This window comes from Salvelinus fontinalis, chromosome 26 (genome assembly GCF_029448725.1).
Source record: "Salvelinus fontinalis isolate EN_2023a chromosome 26, ASM2944872v1, whole genome shotgun sequence".
Classification (NCBI taxonomy): Eukaryota; Metazoa; Chordata; class Actinopteri; order Salmoniformes; family Salmonidae; genus Salvelinus; species Salvelinus fontinalis.
The window spans coordinates 14,952,253-14,974,288 of record NC_074690.1 but is presented as its reverse complement, the minus strand read 5'-3'; the positions used below and the strand labels follow the sequence as shown (position 1 = coordinate 14,974,288).

Below are 22,036 nucleotides of genomic sequence, written 5' to 3'. Positions count from 1 at the left end.
CATATGTGAAAACGGTGGGTTTCTATGTTCTGTAGTATAAAATATAGAGATAGATAAGTGCTTCCAATGACATTGTTGTGAGTCGTGTGATTTTTAACCAATTATGAGGAGGCATTGCCTACTAATTGCCTCCTAATTGGTTGATGATGTCATTGGAAACACTTGTCTTTCTCTATCTTTTTTACTACAAAACATAGAAACTTGCCATTTTCACATATATTGATATTGGGGTGGTGCTGGAGATTCAATTTTTGTTGGGGCACTGAGAAAATTTTAGGACTTGTGAGCGGAAACTTGAACGTTGTGAGAATTTTGTGCAACTTCCGGTGCGCATTTCAAATCAAATCAAATTTTGTTAGTCACATGCGTTGAATACAACAGGTCGTAGACCTTACAGTGAAATGCTTACTTACGAGCCCCTGACCAACAATTCAGTTTTTAAAAATACGGATAAGAATAACAAATAAAAGAAACAAAAGAGAGCAGCAATAAAATAACAATAGCGAGACTATATACAGGGGGGTACCGATACAGAGTCAATGTGCAGGAGCACCGCTTAGTTGAGGTAATATAAACATGAAGGTAGAGTTATTAAAGTGACTATGCATAGATGATAATAACAGAGTAGCAGCAGTGTAAAAGAGGGGGAGGTAATGCAAATAGTCTGGGTGGCCATTTGATTAGCTGTTCAGGAGTCTTATGTCTTTGGGGTAGAAGCTGTTTGGAAGCCTCTTGGACCTAGACTTGGTGGTGCTCTGGTACCGCTTGCTGTGCAGTAGCAGAGAGAACAGTCTATGACTAGGGTGGCTGGAGTCTTTTACAATTTTTCGGGCCTTCCTCTGACACCGCCTGGTATAGAGGTCCTGGATGGCAGGAAACTTGGTCACAGTGATGAACTGGGCGGTTCGCACTAGCCTCTGTAGTGCCTTGCGGTCGGATGGCCGAGCAGTTGCCCTACCAAGCAGTGATGCAACCAGTCAGGATGCTCTCAATGATGCAGCTGTAGAACCTTTTGAGGATCTGAGGACCCATGCCAAATCTTTTCAGTCTCCTGAGGGGGAATAGGTTTTGTCGTGCCCTCTTCACAACTGTCTTGGTGTGCTTGGACCATGTTAGTTTGTTGGTGATGTGGACACCAAGGAACTTGAAGCTCTCAACCTGCTCCACTGCAGCCCCATCGATGAGAATGGGGGCGTGCTCGGTCCTCTTTTTCCAGTAGTCCACAATCATCTCCTTTGTCTTGATCATGTTGAGAGAGAGGTTGTTGTCCTTGCCCCACACGTCCAGGTCTCTCACCTCCTCCCTATAGGCTGTCTCGTCGTTGTCGGTGATCAAGTCTACCATTGTTGTCATCGGCAAACTTAATGCTGGTGTTGGAGTCTTGCCTGGCCGTGCAGTCATGAGTGAACAGGGAGTACAGGAGGTGACTGAGCACACGCATTCTCACATACTGTAGGTGTTCCTTTTGTCCAGGTGGGAAAGGGTAGTGTGGAGTACAATAGAGATTGCATCATCTGTGGATCTGTTGGGGCGGTATGCAAATTGGAGTGGGTCTAGGGTTTCTGGGATAATGGTGTTGATGTAAGCCAAGACCAGCCTTTCAAAGCACTTTATGGCTACAGATGTGAGTGCTACGAGTCGGTAGTCATTTAGGCAGGTTACCTTAGTGTTCTGTGGCACAGGCACTATGGTGGTCTACTTGAAACATGTTGTTATTACAGACTCGGACAGGGAGAGATTAAAAATGTCAGTGAAGACACTTGCCAGTTGGACAGTGCATGCTCGCAGTACACGTCCTGGTAATCCATCTGGCCCTGCGGCCTTGTGAATGTTGTCCTGTTTAAAGCTCTTACTTACATCGGCTGCGGAGAGCGTGTTCACACAGTCGTCCGGAACAGCCGGTGCTCTCATGCATGTTTCAGTGTTATTTGCCTCGAAGCAAGCATAGAAATAGTTTAGCTCGTCTGGTAGGCTCGTGTCACTGGGCAGGTCTCGGCTGTGCTTGCCTTTGTAGTCTGCAATGGTTTGCAAGCCCTGCCACATCCGACGAGCGTCAGAGCCGGTGTAGTACGATTCGATCTTAGTCCTGTATTAACGCTTTGCCTGTTTGATGGTTCGTCTGAGGGCATAGCGGGATATAGAGTCCAGCTCCTTGAAAACGGCAGCTCTAGCCTTCAGCTCAGTGCGGATGTTGCCTGTAATCCATGGCTTCTGGTTGGGGTATGTACGTATGGTCACTGTGGGGACAACGTCGTCGATGCACTTATTGATGAGGCCAATGACTGATGTGGTGTAGTTCTCAATGCCATCAGAATCCCAGAACATATTCCAGTCTGTGCTAGCAAAACAGTCCTGTAGCTTAGCATCTGCTTCATCTAACCACTTTTTTATTGATCGAGTCACTTGTGCTTCCTGGTTTAATTTTGTGCATCTAAGCAGGAATCAGGAGGATAGAATTATGGTCAGATTTGCCAAATGGAGGGCGAGGGAGAGCTTTGTATGCGTCTCTGTGTGTGGAGTAAAGGTGGTCCAGAGTTTTTTCCCCCTCTGGTTGCACATTTAACATGCTGATAGAGTGAACAATGAACACAGTGAACACTGAGGCTGTACCCTTACAGTTTTAGATAGTAGCCAATAGACTATTGTGGCTATTTGAGCATAATGCAGGCCTAAACCAACAAAACCAATGGAGCAAATCCCATACAATTTTCACATGGAAATAGATTGATAGATTTTTACATTATGAAGGGCTTGATAATAAATTATTTTTGACTTGGTCTTTAACACCATGGGTCAAATAGGTGACTGTAAATTGCATTGTATTGTATGATGCAAGAAACCACTTTACAAAATAGCATTTATTAGTATTACCATACAGAGAATTAGACACTGTAGGCTACCCCTCTGCCTATTCGCTTATTTGCATAGTCAAGCCTGTCTCAAAATACAACACTGCCCCTTTAATTAAAACATAAGCTTTTTACCTGACGGGTTTTTCAAAGACTGCTTGAAATATAGCCTAGACGTTTTGTACTCTTGTAGGAAGCGGTATCTCTAACTGGGCTAATAACTCACTAACTAGAAAAGAATGTCAACAAATGTGCACATGCGCAGCTTATTCATTCGTGGGTATTTGAACGACCGCTCGTGGGCTACCTCCACCAATAGAATTCTACTCCGTTGCGCTCTGGCTCTGCCTACAACAAAATCACAGACTCAATCTTGCAAAGTTAGATTTGTTTTGGTTTGTTGCATTGAAAAGGGTGTGATATAATGTTGATTCTATAAAGTGCAAACTAATGGGGCGAACTCAAGTGAAGTCCAATCGCTTGTGTCTGCGCGGCAGTCGTGGAGGTGGTGCGCACACGCGCAGTTTAGATGGAACATTGATGACATTGATGATGAATATGACATCGAACATTTCAGAAATGTCCCTTTAACACAGTTCGAATAAAAATCGGCAGACGATCTTTAAGCGATCCACATTCGTAGCGATGTGTGCAACCCTTAATCTGTCGAATTTGGTGAAAGTGGGCCTATTTGATGATTGTAATGTTCTCTCTCGTTTAGATCCCTCATTCACAAAATGTCTATGGGCAGCACTGTTCTTCTGTCCAGATTTGTAAACTATGTAAAGGAAGTTAGAAGTCAGAGAGCGTTCCTCGACGTTTTGACAACCAAAAGGCAACAGCCTACAGAGACTAACATCTGCCTTCCATAAAAGACATTGGTCAATCTCTGCAAAAAAAAAAAAAAAAAACGAACATGCATCGTTGATTCCCAGCAGAGCGCTTTGGTGCATTACTGCTTTCACAGAAGTCCAATATCACAAGGCCTGCGTGTCACCAGCGCGTGCTGGTTGTTACGGTCTCATAGAGGTGACGAACCAGGGGAAAAGTGGGTCATGCTAGCCAGCTGTGTTCCTATCGTCTATCCTCCCGGATAGAAAGAGGATGCCTGCACGTGACCAATCATAGAACGTTGATCAGCAGACCTGCCATTACGTGAGCCCCAATAGGCTGGCTGGACGCAGGTGCTACAATAGAAACGAATAAGATTTTTTTTTAAACTGTAGACTTCACAGCATTGCCCGCCATTACATAGTGTGAGTAAACAGGATTTATGAGCCATATGGGGCTAAAGGACAAATCAGAACCATGCATCAATAAGACATTACTACATAGGCATACATTTTCCCACAAGCCAAAGAATTACACAGAAATTGCATAAAAGGCAAGGTGCAAACATTTGCCACAACCACTAAGATTTCCAACAGTCAGAGAAGATTGTGGTATAATTCCAGGAAGTCAAGCAACTGCCATAGAAGTCAGCAACTGTTCTTTCTCTCTCCTGATTGGTGACTGTGAAGATGTTTCCCTGATTGGTTAAATCTCTACTAGCTGATTGGGCCAACAGAGGAATATAACTCTTTGATCAGGTGTAAAAGCCTTGGCTGTCTCTCAGGAGCCCACTGCCTTGCACAAGATCAGTTGGAAGCCGGGTGTGACCTGCACTGTGATTGGCCCACTTCCTCACAGGGAGGGAAATAAGAGAGGCTCCTTCTTCTGTTGCTATGACTGGTTTGGAGTTGATGGTTGCTATGAAGCTCTGGGAGTTAAGTGCAGATTGATTGACACATGCCCAGTCCTTTTTGAACTAAATGGATTCAAATGCACTCAACTGGTGGGAATTTCCTTATTGAGTTAGTTGCTACAGTATGTTAGATCTCTCTCCAAATCATCAGCTGCTCTTTTCTGCCAATCTGATAAAAACCCACTCACACACTTCACTGCTCTTGTGCCCATTATTAAGGAACACAAACGTGTAAATTCTGAATACCTACACATGAGTTACTTCTTTACGGATTGCAGTACAGTGTGCATATGCAATGCATAGCCTACGTGGTTTTAAACACAAATTCATGTTTTATTCCTTTGTATTAGAGGCCCATTAAAGTTTCAGGCTATGTCTCAATAGAGATCGTTCATTAGGAGAAAAGTAATGGCTGAATTATGCATACAAATTAAGTATGAATTCATGATTGAAAATACAGCTCATAGGACGGTTTCTGAAGCTATATAGAAATGTGTTCTTCTCCGGTGTTGGGAACCTATCTGAATTCACCATTAATGTCATTTTGTCTGGGTCTTGGACTGGACACACTGGCTTCCTGTGTTTAAACCTGATGTTACCATATTTATCAGTAATGCTGTGCGGTGGCTTAATGCCACTGCAGGGTTTGAGAGGTCCTAATGCCGGCCGCTCTACTCCCGAATCCTGCCAGATTAAAATCATATGATCTGTATCAATGGAGGAAATGCTTGCAAAGAGCCACAAAACACCCATGGCATGTCCCGCATGCCTGCTATCAGCAGCATCTCCTACTTTAGCGGGATTGGACGTTGTTTTAGCAGATGAAAAGGGGTTACGTTGATACGACGTGGATGAGACCACTAACAACTCATTTTAAATAAATTAAAAAATAAACATGGCTGTATTTTGTGAGTCAATGTGTTAATGTTACACTGTGTGGGTTACGACACGGCAGTCATATTGGATCAGACTGGATACATATGACGTAACTATTCTGTTATTTCACCTCTATGTAGCTATTGACTGATTCTGTAACTGTATTGACAAATAGATGATGGTGTGATGTATTGACTGACTCTGTAACTATATTGACAAATAGATGATGGTGTGATGTATTGACTGACTCTGTAACTATATTGACAAATAGATGATGGTGTGATGTATTGACTGACTCTGTAACTATATTGACAAATAGATGATGGTGTGATGTATTGACTGACTCTGTAACTATATTGACAAATAGATGATGGTGTGATGTATTGACTGAATGATTGATTGACACTCACTCTCCCCGGGCTCCTTGGACTTCCTGCCGCCGGTGTTCTTCTTCATCATGTTCCTGCCGGCGGTGAACAGGTTGGTCAGCTCGTCCAGGGGGCTAGTCGGTGTGCGTGAGCGTCCCGTGGACACATTCTGCATCGACCCATGCAGTCTGCCCCCAGCCACACAGTCCTGTGGGGGCGAGCCCTTTCCATGGGGCGTGGTGGAGGCGCTGTGCGGCAGCCCGCCCGGGAAGGGCATGGGGGCGTCGAAGGGCGGTGTGCGCATCAGGCTAAGCGGCGTGAGGCAGCGGCCCATGCTGACGGGAGAGGGGCAGGCTGAGTGGCTGCGCTGATAGCCGTGGGCGGAGGAGGCTGAGGACTTGTAGAGGGTGCAGGGCAGGGGTGGAGCCGACGAGCGTCCCGACACGGTCAGGGTGGGCGTGGCTGTCAGCTCCCTGCGGAGGTGCGCCAAGGGGGGCTCGGAAGAGGAGGTGGGCGACTTGTTGTAGGCGCAGGGGTTGTCCATCATGGACAGCGTCGTCAGGGGATCCAGAGGGGTGAGCGGGGACTCGTCCGAGTTTGGTGAGCACTGGGCCGGCGCCGGGGGGAACACCAGGAGGGGCGGCCGGTGGGTGAGCAAGTTGGGGAACGGCGCAGGGATGTCGCAGAGGGGGATGTTACGCGGGGTGGAGCAGCGGCTGAGGGGCTCAGGGTCCAGTGGTGCCGGGGTGGGGCAGGCAGAGCGGCACCCCAGGGGAGCCCAGCAGTAGTCCATTTCATCCAGGAGAGGGTACTTCATCTCCTCGTACACAGATTCTCCCGGCTCCTCGTCCTCACTCTTGGGTGCCTCTGTGTGCCCGCCGCCCCCAACACTGGCGCCCATCTCGATGTAGACAGGCTCATCCGAGTCGGAGTGGTGGCTGGGGCTCTCGTCGCTCGGCGGCGAGGGGTTGCGCTCGCGCTCGGCAGAAGGGGAGTGACTCTTGGAGCCAATGTGCTTCCTGATGCAGGAATCATCGAAGGAGGTGCTCAGCTGGGTGTTGGGGTTCCTCCTGGGTTTGGGCGGAGGAACGCTCTTGCAGTCTTCGCCGCAGCCTTGTGGCGCTGAAGGAACAGAAAACAAAAAGCGTTCAGCCAATCAGCATAAACCTTATCGTTGTATTACTACATGTTACATGGCATTAGGTCACAATAGCTGAACGACATTCATTGAGTCAGATATATTTGATACATGACTACATACAGAGACAGTCCCAGGGGCTCCTCTCTATGACTCAACCACCTTCACACACACACACACACACACACACACACACACACACACACACACACACACACACACACACACACACACACACACACACACACACACACACACACACACACACACACACACACACACACACACACACACACACACAATTTATCCCTTTCATATATTTCAAATACACCCTGAACCTTAATCCAACCACCATATACTCTTTTTAGCCATGCATCTCAACCTGAGGTGACAATAGGAGATTTGAGCTCAGCAAGCTGTGGTCCAATGTGTGTATAGACGTCTCAGTGTAACTTGTGTCTCTGTACTCGGATGACTTGTTATTATTACTATCATTATGCTAACTGGGCTGCATGGCTCTTGAGATCTGTTTCATGCACTGATGATGAATTCATCCTCCCCGGCTCTCTCTCCCCCTCCCCCGTAGTGGATGTGTTCACCCCCTCTCCATCCTGGGGGAAATGGAATCTAGGTCAGTCGCTTCTCCTGAATGAATTCTGCCTCTGACTGGTCCCTCCCCCTGCTCCGCTCAGAACCCGATCTGGCACACGTAACAACCCTCCCCTCGGTGAGGGACACCCCCCACACTCAGACGGTGATTGGCCTGGACGTCTTAGAGAGCCACCGTTGCCGCCGCCTCATTGGCACACGCTGCCTGCTGTCGTTCTGATTGGCCGGGCTACTGGGGGGGGGGGGGTCTTGTTTCTGTGGGATGGTTGCCGTGGCGCAGGGGAAGAACTGTGTGCACACAGGGATCCCCTCCAATCTGAGGCAGTCAAGGCAACTCCCTAACCAACCGTCACAACACGTCAAACTCAAACCGTCATACACATCAAACTGCAACGCGGTCAAATGCGACCGTATATTCACCCTTAAGTCTCTCACAGCCCCTTAAGACTATATTACTATATTATATTACTTTCAATAGCCTGTTCATTTCTTGATCATTTTGCAGCACTTGTTGTTTCCTTGATCAGCAGGTGCTTTCTGTTCTGTCAAAGTATCTGGTTGTTTACATGCTACATGATATAGGCGTCCATTTGTACAGCTGCACAGTGATTGAGTTTATAGGTAGGTGCTTATGCTCCGTTAGTTTACACCCCTAACCAGTAAACGCAAGGCCACACTACTGCTTTTACAGCATTACAAGCATTTCCTTACGCCCACAGTAACATCCGCTAAATATATGTCTTTGTGACCAGTAATATTTGATTTGAATAAAGTAAAGACAAATCGTATCTGATCAGAGATGGTCAAATGTCCATCCATTCGTTACCTCGTCTCTACACTTTCTACTTACGTTTTCTATCCCCATCCTTTTTTTCCCTCAATGTGTCCAACTCCCATCATTCGTTTCATTCCTCTGTTTTCATTTGAGATCCACTGTTATTAGTAAATGCAGGTGAACATGTAACAGTTGGCAGTGTCCTCTTACACTTTTCCTCACGACAGATGCGGAGAAGATTACTTTCATCTACGTGGTGAGGATAAAAGTTAAACTAAACGGCTCACAACCAGGACATGAAGATCAGGGCCCAGTTTCCCCAAGATCATTTTAAGGCTTAAGTTCATCGTTAGAACCTTCGTAGGAGCATCGTTAAATCTCTGAGCTTTTTCACGAAAAACCATCGTTATTAAAGTGGCACTTGAAAACACTCGTAATCTAACGGCTCAGACCAGTAGAACAGATAAATGCGTCGTTAGATGCTTTTCTTGGTCCACTTTATACACAGAAGATCTCTGCTGAACATGTCTATGTGACTGCGATAACATCAGAACAAAGTTGACAGTCAAATACAAAAGTTGCCAATGTCTTTGCAATTAATACAAACAAGAGACGTATAAAACAAAGATGGTTCAAATGAAAACTGAGATGACTGCATTAAAATATAAACAGTAAGCTATAGGCCCATTTCAATCATATTCAAATACATTTCATGTTCAATCAATTGGAGGTTTATTTTGCTACTTGTAGGCTATTGTCTGTAATTTGTCTCAACATATTTCATGATGTGTGACAACGTGTGCAATGGTGTGCCAAATTGGTGTATTAGTGCATTTTTTATTGGGTAAGCATTAGAATAAGCCGCCTCAATATTTGCAGCCGTATGTGAGAATCTCTCTCTAGGGGCTGATCTGTTGTCAGTATTGTGAAATAATTATAACGTTAAGGAAAGATTTGAATGGAGAAAACTGATCCGAGAGCAGCGCTTCCTTTCTTTCGATCCTATCAGTATCGACATGCTCCAACAACCCACTTAGCAACCGTTCTCTCTGCGTGGTGATTTGGGAAACGTATTTTACATCTCCGTCCGTTTGTAGGAAAGATGCATCATGTTAAAACACTCATAAGCCTAAGCTATCAGGAAACCAACCCTGATCTCTTCGGATGTGAAATTCCTTTGCCATATGTAAACAGGGTCTTTGCAGGATTTTAAAAAGCCTTACGAGGAAAACAGATGAGCAGATACTGCAGAACGCAGAACGTAGATACTATAGAATGCATATACTGTAGATACTGTTTAATGCAGAACACAGGTACTGTAGATATTGTAGACTGTAGAACACATATACTGTAGATTCTGTAGAACACAGATACTGTAGAACACAGATACTGTAGATACTGTATAATGCAGAACACAGGTACTGTAGATACTGCAGAACGCAGATACTGTAGAACACAGATACTGTAGAACACAGATACTGTAGAATGCAGATACTGTAGAACACAGATACTGTAGAACGCAGATTCTGTCGAACGCAGATACTGTAGAACGCAGAACACAGATACTGTAGAACGCAGACCGCAGATACTGTAGAACGCAGATACTGTAGAACACAGATACTGTAGAACGCAGAACGCAGATTCTGTAGAACGCAGATACTGTAGAACACAGATACTGTAGAACACAGATACTGTAGAACACAGATACTGTAGAATGCAGATACTGTAGAACACAGATACTGTAGAACGCAGAACGCAGATTCTGTAGAACGCAGATACTGTAGAACACAGATACTGTAGAACGCAGATACTGTAGAACACAGATACTGTAGAACCAGAACACAGATACTGTAGAACACAGATACTGTAGAACACAGATACTGTAGAACGCAGATACTGTAGAATGCAGATACTGTAGAACGCAGATACTGTAGAACACAGATACTGTAGAACCAGAACACAGATACTGTAGAATGCAGATACTGTAGAACACAGATACTGTAGAACACAGATACTGTAGAACGCAGATACTGTAGAACGCAGATACTCTGGGGAGGCATTTTGCAAGTGGTTCGCTTTCATCACCACATCACAAATGGGACCGGTCACTTCGCACGCACCTTTCAAACCTTCTCAAGCCTGAATGAGTCAGTAGTCAGGTTGTGTTACTGTGTAATCCCAGAGGAAAATGAGCGGCGGGGGGGGTGAGAGAAACCTGAATGACCTTGACTTAGGGACTGCTCATCGACTGCACACGACATCATCGAGAGATCTAACACTGTGACATCATTGAGAGATCTAACACTGTGACATCATCGAGAGATCTAACACTGTGACATCATCGAGAGATCTAACACTGTGACATCATCGAGAGATCTAACACTGTGACATCATCGAGAGATCTAACACTGTGACATCATCGTGGGATCTAGAACTGCGACATGTCCGTGTGGAGAGGAGAAGGCCCAAATCAAATCTTGCTAACCAGCAGTCCCATGATTGCAGGCAGCCCCCAGGCGTGTATTCATGGATGCCAAGGGAAGCCAGGTTTCACCAAAAATGTACCAAGACAAACAATTTATCTTTCAACTCTCTGTGTTTCATAATTTTCCTTCAATTCGCAAGAGGATGAATGTATCTCACTGGAGAAAACATCAGAGAGAGCAAAACAGCACCCCTCTGTCTCTGTATGTGTAGGCCATCTATCTGATGCTGTCTGGTCATAAAGAGTATGACATTGTTGCCGCCTGTAGCATTGAATGCAAGGGAAGACAGAGAGCATTTGGCCTCCTTTGATATTTACAAAAAAATAAAATAATAGCCAATCATCTATGAGCTAAACTGAATGAGCTCAATTGTGAATGGTCCTTGCGCACCATAAAAAAGTGTCAAGGGAAGCCAGTTTGGATTTGGCTTCACTCCTATTACATCGCATCGATAGAAATACGTGATTGACAGAAACAACTTGAATTGTTCGGATATTATTGTGTTGTTGTCCTCCGGTGGCTAGCTAGCAAAAATTGTCCCCTTTCTAAATTAGCCATGGATAGGGATAGGGATTTGGCCTTGTGGTTTTATTTAATTCTCCGTACTGGCCAATGACTATAACGCCGATTCTGATCCAACCATAAATTCATAAATTGTGCCCCGGGACTGAGAGGATGGAAGTTCAACATGTAGCTTGATGTAGAAGGCTAATGTGAACTAGCTAACACTGCCCATGAAAGGAAGTTAGGCTAGCGAGCAGGCATTTTAACCAGGTAGCCTAGGACAACAACAAATAAAAGGGTGTACAGTATGACAGAGTCATAGAATGTTTCACCAACATGAAAGAGAGGAGGATGGCATCGATGTTTCTCTACATGTAGAGTGAGTCAACATGTTTTTTCTACTTACACACACACACACACACACACACACACACACACACACACACACACACACACACACACACACACACACACACACACACACACACACACACACACACACACACACACACACACACACACACACACACATCAGAACCATGGAAAGCCGCATCATATTTAGCTTACGTTGATTGGACTAAATCGTTTTTGGTATATTTTACTTGTCACTGTATTAGACTAAGCAGAGGTGATTTGATGATGTTGAAATGTTGAAGTTGAAATTGTGCTGGAATGTTTTCTTTGGGACTCTATGTGGTTCTAAATCAATAGTTGTTTAGAGGTCCAAAAATGTCAGAAACATTAACTTGTTAGACCATGCTGTAGGTCATGTAACTGTTTGTTGCATGCAATATGCTTTGTGGACTTCACCAGACATAGGTTGCTCTCCGGTTTTGTGATGAAACAAAGGTGTGGTTGAATTTATTCTGCCATTGTGTCTTCTTATTGTCTCTGCCTAAAGCATACAGTGCCTTCGGAAAGTATTCGGACCCCTTGACTTTTTCCACATTTTGTTACGTTACAGCCTTATTCTAAAATTATTTAAATAAATACAAAGCCTGAGCAATCTACACACAATACCACATAATGACAGAGCAAAAAAGGTTGTTAGAAATTTGGGAAAATGTATTAAAATAAAAAAACTGAAATGCCTTATTTACATAAGTATTCAGACCCTTTGCTATGAGACTCGGAATTGAGCTCAGGTGCATCCTGTTTCCATTGATCATCCTTGAGATGTTTCTACAACTTCATTGGAGTCCACCTGTGGTAAAGTCAATTGATTGGACATGATTTAGAAAGGCACACACCTGTCTATATAAGGTCCCACAGTTGACAGTGCATGTCAGAGCCAAAACCAAGCCATGAAGTCAAAGGAATTGTTCGTAGAGCTCCGAGACAGGCACAGATCTGGGGAAGGGTACCAAAACATTTCTGCAGCATTGAAGGTCCCCAAGAACACAGTGGCCTCCATCATTCTTAAATTGAAGAAGTTTGGAACCACCAAGAGTCTTCCTAGAGCTGACCGCCCGGCCGAACTGAGCAATCGGGGGAGAAAGGCCTCGATCAGGGAGATGACCAAGAACCCAATGGTCACTGACAGAGCTCTAGAGTTCCTCTGTGGAGATGGGAGAACCTTCCAGAAGGACAACCATCTCCGCAGCACTCAGCACTCGGCCAGCAGCATACCACCCTGCATACCACTGCTGGCTTGATTCTGAAGTTAAGCAGGGTTGGTCCTGGTCAGTCCCTGGATGGGAGACCAGATGCTGCTGGAAGTGGTGTTGGAGGGCCAGTAGGAGGCACTCTTTCCTCTGGTCTAAAAAAATATCCCAATGCCCCAGGGCAGTGATTGGGGACACTGCCCTGTGTAGGGTGCCGTCTTTCGGATGGAACGTTAAACGGGTGTCCTGACTCTCTGAGGTCATTAAAGATCCCATGGCACTTATCGTAAGAGTAGGGGTGTTAACCCCGGTGTCCTGGCTAAATTCCCAATCTGGCCCTCAAACCATCATGGTCACCTAATAATCCCCAGTTTACAATTGGCTCATTCATCCCCCTCCTCTCCCCTGTAACTATTCCCCAGGTCGTTGCTGCAAATGAGAACGTGTTCTCAGTCAACTTACCTGGTAAAATAACGGTAAAATAAAATAAATAAATAAAAAAACTCCACCAATCAGGCCTTTATGGTTGAGTGGCCAGACGGAAGCCACTCCTCAGTAAAAGGCACATGACAGCCTGCTTGGAGTTTGTCAAAAGGCACCTAAGGACTCTCAGACCATGCGACACAAGATTATCTGGTCTGATGAAACCAAGATTGAACTCTTTGGCCTGAATGCCAAGCGTCGCGTCTGGAGGAAACCTGGCACTATCCCTATGGTGAAGCATGGTAGCCTAGTGGTTATAGTGTTGGGCCAGTAACCGAAAGGTTGCTAGATTGAATGCCCAAGCTGAAGAGGTAAAAATCAGTCGTTCTGCCCCTGAACAAGGCAGTTAGCCCACTGTTCCTAGGCCGTCGTTGTAAATACAAATTTATTCTTAACTGACTTGCCTAGTTAAATAAAAGTTAAATAAAATAAATAAAAAATGGTGGTGGCAGCATCAAGCTGTGGGGGTGTTTTTCAGTGGCAAAGATGAACGGAGGAAAGTACAGAGAGATCCTTGATCCTTGATGAGATCCTTGATGAAAACCTGCTCCAGAGCGCTTAGGACCTCAGACTGGGGCGAAGGTTCACCTTCCAACAGGACAACGACCCTAAGCACACAGCCAAGACAACGCAGGAGTGACTTTGGGACAAGTCTCTGAATGTCATTGAGTGGCCCAGCCAGAGCCCGGACTTGAACCTGATCGAACATCTCTGGAGAGACCTGAAAATAGCTGTGCAGCAACGCTCCCCATCCAACCTGACAGAGCTTGAGAGGATCTGCAGAGAAGAATGGGAGAAACTCCCCAAATACAGGTGTGCCAAGCTTGTAGCGTCATACCCAAGAAGACTCAAGGCTGTAATCGCTGCCAAAGGTGCTTCAACAAAGTACTGAGTAAAGGGTCTGAATACTTATGTAAATGTTATATTTCAGTTTTGTTTTATTTTTTTACATTTGCAAATGTTTTTGCTTTGTCATTATGTGGTATTGTGTGCAGATTGATGAGGGAAATAAACTATTTAATACATTTTTGAGTAAGGCTGTAGCCTAACAAAATGTGGAAGAATTCAAGGGGTCTGAATACTTTCCGAAGGCACTGTATATATCACAGTGTCAGGGCATATGAACTATCAGGTTGTAGAGTAAACAACGCAATTATCACAACTCACTGGCTTCCCCAGTGATTTTACCCATGCACTGCTACTGGCAGCCCCATGGCCCTAAAGGCCGCCCCATTGCCCTAAAGGCCGCCCATTAAAGGCCGCCCCATTGCCCTAAAGGCCGCCCATTAAAGGCCGCCCCATGGCTCTAAAGGACCCCAAGGCCCTAAAGGCCGCCCCATGGCCCTAAAGGCCCCCCAAGGTCGTAAAGGCCGCCCCATGGCCCCCCATGGCCCTAAAGGCCCCCCAAGGCCCTAAAGGCAGCCCCATGGCCCTAAAGGCCCCCCAAGGCCCTAAAGGCAGCCCCATGGCCGTAAAAGGCCCCCCAAGGCCCTAAAGGCAGCCCCATGGCCCTAAAGGCAGCCTCATGGCCCTAAAGGCAGCCCCATGGCCCTAAAGGCCCCCCAAGGCCCTAAAGGCAGCCCCATGGCCCTAAAGGCAGCCCCATTAAAGGCCCCCCATGGCCCTAAAGGCAGCCCCATGGCCATAAATGCAGCCCCAAGGCCCTAAAGGCCGCCCTATGGCCCTAATGAAATAAAAGTCTGTACGCACATCCACCATCCAATGATTGTGGCAAACATTGGCCACCTGGGCTGAAATTAAATCTAGGCCTACATAAACATCATTCATGACCATCAGGAACAGTGGGTTTGAATGACCTGAGCAGAGCCACACTCACTAGAAGACAATGTTTGATTTGTTCATCCACATGGCTGCACTCAACCTCATGTACACTGGGCTCAACCTCATGTACACTGGGCTGAACCTCATGTACACTGGGCTCAACCTCATGTACACTGGACTCAACCTCATGTACACTGGGCTCAACCTCATGTACACTGCGCTCAACCTCATGTACACTGCGCTCAACCTCATGTACACTGGGCTCAACCTCATGCACACTGGACTCAACCTCATGTACACTGCACTCAACCTCATGTACACTGGGCTCAACCTCATGTACACTGGGCTCAACCTCATGTACACTGGGTCCAACCTCATGTACACTGCACTCAACCTCATGTACACTGCACTCAACCTCATGTACACTGCGCTCAACCTCATGTACACTGCGCTCAACCTCATGTACACTGCGCTCATGTACACTGCGCTCATGTACACTGCACTCAACCTCATGTACACTGCACTCAACCTCATGTACACTGCACTCAACCTCATGTACACTGCACTCAACCTCATGTACACTGCACTCAACCTCATGTACACTGCGCTCAAACTCATGTACACTGCGCTCAACCTCATGTACACTGCGCTCAACCTCATGTACACTGCGCTCAACCTCATGTACACTGCGCTCAACCTCATGTACACTGCGCTCAACCTCATGTACACTGCGCTCAACCTCATGTACACTGCGCTCAACCTCATGTACACTGCGCTCAACCTCATGTACACTGCGCTCAACCTCATGTACACTGCACTCAACCTCATGTACACTGGGCTCAACCTCATGTACACTGGGTCCAACCTCATGTACACTGGGTCCAACCTCATGTACACTGCACTCAACCTCATGTACACTACACTCAACCTCATGTACACTACACTCAACCTCATGTACACTGCGCTCAACCTCATGTACACTGCGCTCAACCTCATGTACACTGCACTCAACCTCATGTACACTGCACTCAACCTCACGTACACTGCACTCAACCTCACGTACACTGCACTCAACCTCATGTACACTGCACTCAACCTCATGTACACTGCACTCAACCTCACGTACACTGCACTCAACCTCACGTACACTGCACTCAACCTCATGTACACTGCACTCAACCTCATGTACACTGCACTCAACCTCATGTACACTGCACTCTGGCTGCTCGGCTCATTCAATCTCACTGCTGCTGATGTTTCATTTGTTTACAGCTCAGCCCTTTGAGACTGCATGGATTCTACAAGGTGTCAAAAGAATTCCACAGGGATGCTGGCCCAATGCTTCCCACAATTAAGTCATGTCCTTTGGGTGGTGGACCATTCTTGATACATGGTAAACTGTTGAGCGTGAAAAACCCAGCAGTGTTACAGTGCTTGACACAAACCGGTGCTCCTGGCACCTACTACCATACCTAGTTCAAAGGCACTTCAATATTTTGTCTACACACATACACAATCCTACTCTTCATCTACACTGATTGAAGTGGATTTAACAAGTGACATCAATAAGGGATCACAGCTTTCACCTGGTCAGTCTGTCATGGAAAGAGCAGGTGTTCATAATGTTTTGTTCACTCAGTGTACACCACCCGGTGCATATTTGGTCGTTTTTTTTCTGTAGTTGAGTAGAATGTTGGAGTAGTTGTGTGTTGTCGTGTAGTTTGTTTTCTTAGCTGTGTGGTACGCAGCATTATTTGTTGTAGTTGTGTAGTATTTTCCCGTGATTGTTGGCTGTTGCATACTGGTCTTGTTTGTTTGCGTAGCTGTGCGTCAAGTAGCATTTTCCATTGCTGTTTAGTAGGCCTATCTTCCCCTAGCTACTTGAGTTACAGGCTATGTTTGCGTATCTAGTCTCGTTGTTCAATACTTACCATCTGGATTGGCCCTGCAGCCCCTGCAGACCAAGGTGGGGCTGTGGTCCACTGTCTCAGAGGAAATGCTCAGCTTGGTAGCCGGGTCCCTCCTGGGTTTGGGTGGGGGCTGCTTGCGGGAGGTGGGGCTACCCACCTCCTCCTCTCCACCACCGTTACTGCCCCCGCCCACCGAGTGTAGTGACTGGGAGCGCACGGCAAAGCCCGGCCCGCAAGCAAGCTGTGGGGGGGCTGGCATGGTCATGGAGCCCATACGCAGGTGCTTCTCCTTGGTCACCACCTCTTCGCCCGTCCTGACAGAGAAAGAGAGAGGGAGAGAGAGAGAAATGTTTGTTATGATTACAGGACGAATGGCCTGTACCATTGACAGCATCTTGACTGGCTGCATCACTGCTTGGAATGTCAACTGCTTGGCATCCGACCGCAAGGTGCTACAGAGGGTAGTGCTTACGGCCCAGAACATCACTGGGGCTGAGCTCCCTGACATCCAGGACCTCTATACCAGGCGGTGTCAGAAGAAGGACCAACGTTTCGGCATAAACGCTTCTTGAAGAAGGCACAGTGATGCCGAAACATTTTGTCCATTAAAACATCAAATTGATCAGAAATACAGTGTAGACATTGTTAATGGTGTTAATGTAGCTGGAAATGGCAGATTTTTACACAGTGTTGTAAGAGATCTTCAGTTTCTTGGCAATTTCTCGCATGGGATAGCCTTCATTTCTCAGAACAAGAATAGACTGACGAGTTTCAGAAGAAAGTTATTTGTCTCGGGCCATTTTGAGCCTGTAATCGAACTCACATGCTAATCAAATCAAAGTTTATTTGTCACGTGCGCCAAATACAACAGGTGTAGACCTTACAGTGAAATGCTTACTTACAGGCTCTAACCAATAGTGCGAAAAAAGAGTGTGTGTGTGTGTTTGTGTGTAGGTAAGTAAAGAAATAAAACAACAGTAAAAAGACATTTGAAAATAACAGTAGCAAGGCTATATACAGACACCAGTTAGTCAGGCTTATTGAGGTAGTATGTACATGTAGGTATGGTTAAAGTGACTATGCATATATGATGAACAGAGAATAGCAGTAGCGTAAAAAGAGGATTTGGCGGGTGGTGGGACACAACGCAGAAAGCCCACTTAGTCAATGTGCGGGATCACTGGTTGGTTGGGCCAATTGAGGTAGTATGTACAAGAATGTATAGTTAAAGTGACTATGCATATATGATAAACAGAGAGTAGCAGCAGCATAAAAGAGGGGGGAGGCACACAGTGCAAGGAGTCTTATGGCTTGGGGGTAAAAACTGTTGAGAAGCCTTTTTGTCCTAGACTTGGCACTCCGGTATCACTTGCCATGCAGTAGTAGAGAGAACCGTCTATGACTGGGGTGAATGGGGTCTTTGACAATTTTTAGGGCCTTCCTCTGGCACCGCCTGGTGTAGAGGTCCTGGATGGCAGGCAGCTTTGCCCCAGTGATGTACTGGGCCGTACGCACTACCCTCTGAAGTACCTTGTGGGCGGGGGCCGAGCAATTGCCGTACCAGGCAGTGAAGCAACCAGTCAGGAAGCTCTCGATGTTGCAGCTGTAGAACCTTTTGAGGATCTCAGGACCCATGCCAAATCTTTTTAGTCTCCTGAGGGGGAATATGCTTTGTCATGCCCTCTTCACAACTGTCTTGGTGTGTTTGTACCATTCTAGTTTGTTGTTGATGTGGACACCAAGGAACTTGAAGCTCTCAACCTGCTCCACTACAGCCCCGTCGATGAGAATGGGGGCGTGCTCGGTGCTCCTTTTCCTGTAGTCCACAATCATCTCCTTAGCCTTTGTTACACTGAGGGATAGGTTGTTATTCTGGCACCACCCGGCCAGGTCTCTGACCTCCTCCCTATAGGCTGTCTCGTCGCTGTTGGTGATCAGACGACACTGTTGTGTCATCTGCAAACTTAATGATGATGTTGGAGTCGTGCCTGGCCATGCAGTCGTGGGTGAACAGGGAGTACAGGACGGGACTGAGCACGCACCCCCGGGGAGCTCCAGTGTTGAGGATCAGCGTGGCAGATGTGTTGCTACCTACCTTCACCACCTGGGGGCGGCCCGTCAGGAAGTCCAGAATCCAGTTGCAGAGGGAGGTGTTTAGTCCCAGGTTCCTTAGCATAATGATAAGCTTTGAGGGTATTATGGTGTTGAACACTGAGCTGTAGTCAATGGATAGCATTCTCACATAGGTGTTCCTTTTGTCCAGGTGGGAAAGGGCAGTGTGGAGTGCAATAGAGATTGCATCATCTGTGGATCTGTTTGGGCGGTATGCAAATTGGAGTGGGTCTAGGGTTTCTGGGATTATGGTGTTGATGTGAGCCATTACCAGCCTTTCAAAGCATTTCATGGCTACGGACGTGAGTGCTACAGGTCTGTAGTCATTTAGGCAGGTTGCTTTTGTGTTCTTGGGCACAGGGACTATGGTGGTCTGCTTGAAACATGTTAGTATTACAGACTCAATCAGGGGCATGTTGAAAATGTCAGTGAAGACACCAGCCAGTTGGTCAGCACATGCCCGGAGCACACGTCCTGGTAATCCGTCTGGCCCCGCAGCCTTGTGTATGTTGACCTGTTTAAAGGTCTTACTCACGTCGGCTACGGAGAGCGTGATCACACAGTCGTCCGGAACAGCTGATGCTCTCATGCATGCCTCAGTGTTGCTTGCCTCGAAGCGAGCATAGAAGTGATTTAGCTCGTCTGGTAGGCTCGTGTCACTGGGCAGCTCGCAGCTGTGCTTCCTTTGTAGTCTGTTATAGTTTGCAAGCCCTGCCACATCCGACGAGCGTCGGAGCCGGTGTAGTATGATTCAATCTTAGTCCTGTATTGACGCTTTGCCTGTTTGATGATTCGTCGCAGGGCATAGTGGGATTTCTTGTAAGCTTCCGGATTAGAGTCCCGCGCCTTGAAAGCTGCAGCTCTACCCTTTAGCTCAATGCGAATGTTGCCTGTGATCCATGGCTTTTGGTTGTGGTATGTACTTACAGTCACTGTGGGGATGACGTCCTCGATGCACTTATTTATAAAGCAAGTGACTGATGTGGTGTAATCCTCAATGCCATCGGAAGAATCCCGGAACATATTCCAGTCTGTGCTAGCAAAACAGTCCTGTAGTTTAGCATCTGCTTCATCTGACCACTTTTTTATAGATCGAGTCACTGGTGCTTCCTGCTTTAATTTTTGCTTGTAAGCAGGAATCAGGAGGATTGAGTTGTGGTCAGATTTACCAAATGGAGGACGAGGGAGAGCTTTGTATGGGTCTCTGTGTGTGGAGTACAGGTGATCTAGAATTTTTTTCCCTCTGGTTGCACATTTAACATGTTGATAGAGATTTGGTAGAACTGATTTAAGTTTCCCTGCATTAAAGTCTCCGGCCACTAGGAGCGCCGCCTCTGGGTGAGTGGTTTCCTGTTTGCTTATTTCCTTATACAGCTGACTGAGTGCAGTCTTAGTGCCAGCATCTGTCTGTGGTGGTAAATAAACAGCTACGAAAAGTATAGCTGAGAACGCTCTAGGCAAGTAGTGTGGCCTGCAATTTATCACAAGATACTCTACTTCAGGCGAGCAAAATCTAGAGACTTCCTTAGATTTCGTGCACCAGCTGTTTGTTTACAAATATGCACAGACCGCCCCCCTCGTCTTACCGGAATATCCATGTCGTCATTCAGCCACGATTCCGTGAAACATAAGATATTACAGTTTTTGATGTCCCATTGGTAGGATATTCGTGATCGTACCTCGTCTGATTTATTGTCCAATGATTGCACGTTGGCGAGTAATATTGACGGTAACGGCAGCTTTCCCAGTCGCCTTCTGCGGGTCCTGACGAGGCATTCGGCTCTTCGTCCTCTGTACCTGCGTACCTTCCTCTTGCGAATAACTGGGATGTCGGCCCTGCCGGGTGTTTGGAGAATATCATGTGAGTCTTGCTTGATGTTGAAAAAATCTTTGTCTAATCTGAGGTGAGTGATCGCTGTCCTGATATCCAGAAGCTATTTTCTGCTGTCAGATACGGTTACAGAAACATTATGTACAAAATAAGTTACAAATAACGCGAAAAAAAACACATAATAGCACAATTGGTTGGGCGCCGTAAAACTGCTGCCATTTCTTCCGGCTCCAGAAACTCAACTAGTCTAAAGAAGGCCAGTTGTATTGCTTCTTTAATCAGACAACAGTTTTCAGCTGTGCTGACATAATTGCAAAAGGGTTTTCTAATGATCAATTAGGCTTTTAAAATGATAAACTTGGATTAGATAACACAACGTGCCATTGGAACACAGGAGTGATGGTTGCTGATAATGGCCCTCTGTACGCCTATGTAGATATTCCATAAAAAATGTCCAGCTACAATAGTCATTTACAACATTAACAATGTCTACGCTGTATTTCTGATCAATTTTATGTTATTTTAATGGACCAAAAAAAATTGCTTTTCTTTAAATATATTTATAAACCGGGTGGTTCGAGCCCTGAATGCTGATTGGCTGACAGACATGGTATATGAGACCGTATACCACATTGTATGACAAAACATGTATTTTTACTGTTCTAATTACGTTGTAAATCAGTTTATAATAGCAATAGGGCACCTCGGAGGTTTGTGGTATATTGTTTTACGACGCAAAGCAGAGTGCCTGGACAGCCCTTAGCCGTGGTATATTGGCCATATACCACACCTCCTCGGGCCTTATTGCTTAAATATAGAGTGTGTAACTGCCTTTATTTATTTTTATAACATTCAAAAGAGTAAACAGATGTAGTTAGTTGCTGTGACAAAGATGTATCTTTAAAGATGGAATCTGCAGTAGGGGGAAACAGCGCCACTGGTCGCCCCACCACCGTTATTGTTTT

At 46.0% G+C, this 22,036-nt stretch overlaps 1 protein-coding gene across 4 annotated transcripts in view; it reads right to left on the bottom strand.

Annotated features, from left to right (window-relative positions):
- Positions 1-22,036, bottom strand: part of LOC129823693 (serine/arginine repetitive matrix protein 2-like) — a 57,627-nt gene that overhangs the window by 15,735 nt on the left and 19,856 nt on the right. For all 4 annotated transcript variants that reach the window (XR_008754669.1, XR_008754668.1, XM_055882600.1 and 1 more), the window contains 2 exons: positions 17,150-17,442; positions 5,880-6,959 (listed from right to left, as the gene is read on the bottom strand). Coding sequence is in view for 2 of the 4 variants with exons in the window: in XM_055882600.1 (XP_055738575.1) it covers positions 5,880-6,959; positions 17,150-17,442 (1,373 nt within the window). In the remaining 2 variants the exon portion in view is untranslated. The remainder of the gene's footprint in view (positions 1-5,879; positions 6,960-17,149; positions 17,443-22,036) is intronic.